We start from the raw sequence: 5,230 nt of genomic DNA on the forward strand, positions 1-5,230 counted from the left end.
CTCTGCACAACACCTCGACTCTGTACAACACTTTGACTCTGTACAACACCTCGACTGTGTACAACACATCGACTCTGCACAACACCTCGACTCTGTACAACACTTTGACTCTGTACAACACCTCAACTGTGTACAACACATCGACTCTGCACAACACCTCGACTCTGTACAACACTTTGACTCTGTACAACACCTCAACTGTGTACAACACATCGACTCTGCACAACACCTCGACTCTGTACAACACCTCAACTCTGTACAACACTTCGACTCTGTACAACACCTGACTTTGTACAAGATCCCGACTGTAGTACACCCCGACTCTTGTAGTGCACAGTGACTCTGTATAACACCTCGACTGTGTACAACTACCTGACTCTGTAGTACACCCCAACTTTGTACAACACCCTGACTCTGAACAACACCCCGTGTCATCCTGCACTGTGTGTTGATGACTGGACTACTGCTTCACTGTCCCATCTTTAGGCTGCCATCAACACCAGCAGACAACAGAGGGKAGAAGACCATTCCTGGCAATGGTGTAGTGCACAAGGAATGCTGGAGATTTGCGCTAGCTTGCCTGTAATAGTGAATGGAAAAGCAGGTTAAAAGGATGGTARATGGATGGATAGATTCTTAGCTTGAACATTAAGCTAAGAATATCTGAAGWGACATCATCTAAATCATCTTTTTCAAAGTAAAAATTGTTCTTTTACAGGCAGATTTGTCTCAATAATCTTCTGTAATTCTTAAAAATGCTATTTTAATTTGTGCCATGATGACTCTTCCATGTTTTAAGCTAAACAGTTTTGACCCCTGGGGCCTCTCAGGTTTGCAGCTAAGCCTCAACAGAAGGCACAATAATTAATGCACATTAGAAGGCCCAATAATCTGTGTTGGAGTATGTAGGGCTGGAATTCTTCAGCTAAACGCCCAGTCAGCCACCTGCTACCCATGAGCCCAGAGTTAAGTAAGTGCACAACAAACCGAGTTGCAGAGTCTCGGCTTCCCTGCCAGCCAATTGGAAAAGACTTTTATCCCGGAAGAGCTAATCTTCCACTGAGCTGAGGATTCTCTACTGAGATTGTTGTTGTTGCTACTCTCGCTTGTTGCTGACCAAAAAAACAGCGTGGCTGCTCACYGACTGGGACTTCAGAGACCCAGGGTTGAGGTGAAATGACCCTCCGCCGTTCGCCMTCTTCCACCTGCGCAGGTGAGTGCCACACAAACCTACAGGAAGCTTTTATTTTCCCTGTCCTTCATGTGAGCTGTCCTGTCTGTCTCTTCCTGTGTCTTCACCCAACAAAGAACCGGACCACTGTAGAGTCTCATTGTCCCTTCACTGTTCCCCTCAAAGAGTGTGTGGACGTGTGGGTGTGTGTCAGCAGACCGTGTGGGGTGATCACCTCTTTACGGACCCAGGGTATACTGTTGCATGGGACTTTATTACAATTCTGTATACAGACCCCAACGTGCCGTCTCCTTTTTCAGCTTTTCACTTTGTGGAAATATTTGACCATATTTTAGAAGAATCAACATGGATTCTAGACATCTACTCTTAGATAAGGTATGCTCCACTATAAAAACAAAATAAAATAAAAACTACAACAAAAAACATTCAGATTAAAAGTAAAATGTTTTCAATTTCCTGAAACATTCTGATAATACTGAACCAACACGCTATTAGAAATTTTCCTGAAATTCAGAGTTATTTAGGAAGGGAATTGAGTTTGCACCTAYATAAGTGGAACATTTCTTGCTTCAAATATCAGTTTTAATTTCTGAAAAGAGAGAATTTCCTTTGAAACCAGCAACACCCACATCCCTATCCTCCTTCCTAAAAGCTTAATCCTTTTATAATGTCTACATATAATTCCAGATAACTGRATAATAATATGATCAGGCTTGGAGCTGTTGCTCATTGTTTTCTTCTGCAATGACGGCTACTGTAAATTATAGAGGAATTWATTAAATTTTCTTGTTAGCAACAGATACAGACACTTAGAGAAACATATTTACCACCCAGAGGGTAGCAGACCACCTGTAGGAATGTAAATGATTTGATTTGCAAGGAGCTGGAGCAACTAGAATAGGTAGTTGCCGGAGCATTTCAGTCAGTCGAAACAGTTAGTGAAGTCAACAGACACAGAGGACAAATCACACCAAAGGATGACACGTGTAGACATGACAAACTGCATTACAGTGTGGGGAGCCATTCATTATGACTTTCAACCTCTTGTTGTGAGTAAAGTATGACAAGTGGAATGTGACAATTTTAAGTCTAACCAGGCRAAGGAGAAGTCTAACTGTCAAAGCGTCAGAAATTTTAAACGGAATTGATGGACTGTGTTTATTTTATCACTTCAGTAGAAAAAAGAACTTAATATTAGTTTCTTAATTTTTTTATCATCAGTGATTTTTTTTAAGTAAGAGAAAATAAAAAAGAGGGAAAAACAAAGAGAAAAGTAATTATAAAGATTGAAATAGAAATTAGAAGTATATTACCGGTAAATATACACCAAGAAAACACAGGACCACACACCCAACATCTGTCCGCTCACCTAAAAATATATGGATAAATACATGGATGGCATACATAAATATATACACATACCTATACATATTTAAAGATATACATACATACATGCCTACATTCATACATACTGTAGATATATACACACAGACATACATTCCCACCACGTGACCTGTCAGAACCCCCCTGATCAGAACACCTGTTTGTGAGCAGTTGTGAACATGYGTGTATATACAAGATTTCTCCAATGGAATATTTAATAGTGACTGTGGAGGACCGAAGACCCAACCCCTAAGACATGAGGCAGACATAGGGAAGACCAGAGCCCAAGGGCCCGAGAGGGATCCCGAGCGCAGAGCCCCAAGGGGGTGTCCAGATGGAGACTGTGTTAAAGACCTGTAGCAGGGTAATGGGAAGAATGAAGTAAAGATGAAGCAACTATTAGCAGGAGCATGACAGCAAAAAAAACCTATATATATAATTTATTTATTTGTTTGTTTGTTTGGGTGTCCCAATACCAGTTTTTGTCAAACCAAGTAAAAGTACAAGTACATCACCAGGCCATAAGGAACACGTACTGTAAATATCTCATTGTCCCTTCACTGTTCCCCTCAAAGAGTGTGTGGACGTGTGGGTGTGTGTCAGCAGACCGTGTGGGTCTGCTGACACAATTTCACACAATTTCAGTAAAGCAGTGGTTCCCAAACTTTTCAGCTTTTGACCCACAAAATAAAAGCAGCAGAGACCTGTTCCCCCAGCTGTTGTCAGTTGATAAACAATGTTTTTACGTCAAATAAACAAGATCATTGTAACATTATTTATTACATTATTTTTGTCCATTTTAAGTACACTAATTTTATTATTTTGTAACAACAAAGGCAAAAATGTTGTTAATTGTCATTTTTTGTGTAATTCTGAAAATATTTTTCAGGACCCCACCTTGATGTTTCAGGACCCTACTGTGGGTCCCGACCCCAACTTTGGGAACACTGCTGTAAACAACCATGAAGCAAAAGCACAAAACTAACCAAAATGTGACCCACATTCTAAACCACTCAAAGCAGGCACCCCTTGYAGTRCACTGTTGGAAAACCATTCCAGGTGAATACAGAACCTCATGAAACTGATTGAGAGAAYGGCAAGAGCTCACACAGCTGTGATAAAAGGAAAATGTGCYCACTTTGAACAAGGTCACTACGTGACTCCTCATGTGTTCCTTCATAATCTGGATGACCCCAATACCACAATGTAGCAAATAAAWAAWTAAAKAAAGAAAAATAAAGAAAAAACATGACATTGAAGGAGAAAGTGTGTCCAAACTTTTGATAAGTATTAGWAGTAAATGTTACAATAGTCTCCTTGGGCAGGTGATCTGTGTCCTGTCCTTCCTCAGTCAGAGACAGCACCATGCAGTCTTTCAACAAGATGACACTGTCCACACAGATTGTCTGCGTCACGTGGATATTGTCAACAAGTCAGCCAGAATTCTTTGGACTTTAACAGTTTTTACTAAAAGAACAATTTCAGCTTGCACAATGGCAGACTGTGTGAAACACACTGAAAAGAGCTAACTGAGAAAGTCATCTATAATTGCCTGGCTGTAACATGTAGTATTTGAAGACAGTGGACAAGATTTGATACTGGAGACTTTAAGGTTTCAGATTGTTAATTCTAAGTAAAAACTTTTCAAACGTTAAATAAGATATTAATTTTACTTACCTTTTTATTTAACCAGGCAAATCCCACTGAGATCATGGACCTGTTTTGCCAGGGAGGCCTAAAGGCAATTTAACTTGCATGTTTTTAGACTGTGGGAGGAATCTGGAGTACCCAGAGAAAACCCATGCAAACACAAGGAGAACATGCAAACTCCACACTGAAAGACCCCAGTTCTGAACCGAGGATCTAACCAGGACGTTCTTGCTGTGAGGGGATCGTACTAACCACTAAGCCCAAAAAGCTTTAAAGGCTCACCAACAAAAAAATGTGATTTTAGTGTTTTTTTAGCCCAACACAATGCTCCTAAAACAGCTGTCTCGTGAAGATGCCACTGGAACGTTTCCGCCTTCTCCCTCATTAGTGCTTAATAACATGAAGCTAAATAAGACAGGCTTCTGGCACAAGTTTCCATACAATCAGCGAGCCGAGGCTGAGACAGCATGTGATAAAAGCATCAGCATTAAGTCTTTGTGCCGTGCTCCGCCGGTGCTGCCCATTATCTGCTCTCTGAAGATGCCCTTTTGCCTCTGCTATTAGAAAACGAGTGCGAAAATAGAATGTTGAGAAACAGAGGCTGGGTGGGATTCCAAAAGCCTCTGATTTGAAGAAAACCAAGGAAAAAGCTTTTTATGTCAAGTCGCGCTAACACTAAACAGAAAACAACTTATTAAGGGGGCAAATGTATAAACACTGAAGCACCGTTGTTACTTTTCGGTTATGTTTTGATCACAGTAGAAACATGTAAAATTTAATAGGGTCAAAGAGTTGCCAGGAGCCAAGGCTCAACCACCAGGTGCTTGTTGTCGAGCTCCACTCKAGGCCTGGCTCCTGGGGGTGCACTGGTTTTAATTTACCAGGCGAGTTATCCTGATCCATGTGTTGTGTATCCACTGAGTACTTTTTTTGTCACCCTTTTMAAATGTCTTTAAAATTATAGTTATCCACAAATATTTATAATTTTAATTCTATGATTAGGTA

At 40.6% G+C, this 5,230-nt stretch overlaps 1 protein-coding gene across 2 annotated transcripts in view; it reads left to right on the forward strand.

Annotated features, from left to right (window-relative positions):
* The first annotated feature begins 1,090 nt into the window (after positions 1-1,090).
* ano2b (anoctamin 2b) overlaps positions 1,091-5,230 on the forward strand; it is a 105,632-nt gene continuing 101,492 nt past the window's right edge. For both annotated transcript variants that reach the window (XM_014018451.1, XM_014018452.1), the window contains exon 1: positions 1,091-1,213. In XM_014018451.1, coding sequence (XP_013873905.1) covers positions 1,177-1,213 — 37 coding nt within the window. In that variant the 5' untranslated portion in view covers positions 1,091-1,176. The remainder of the gene's footprint in view (positions 1,214-5,230) is intronic.

This window comes from Austrofundulus limnaeus, unplaced genomic scaffold (genome assembly GCF_001266775.1).
Source record: "Austrofundulus limnaeus strain Quisiro unplaced genomic scaffold, Austrofundulus_limnaeus-1.0 Scaffold193, whole genome shotgun sequence".
Classification (NCBI taxonomy): domain Eukaryota; kingdom Metazoa; phylum Chordata; class Actinopteri; order Cyprinodontiformes; family Rivulidae; genus Austrofundulus; species Austrofundulus limnaeus.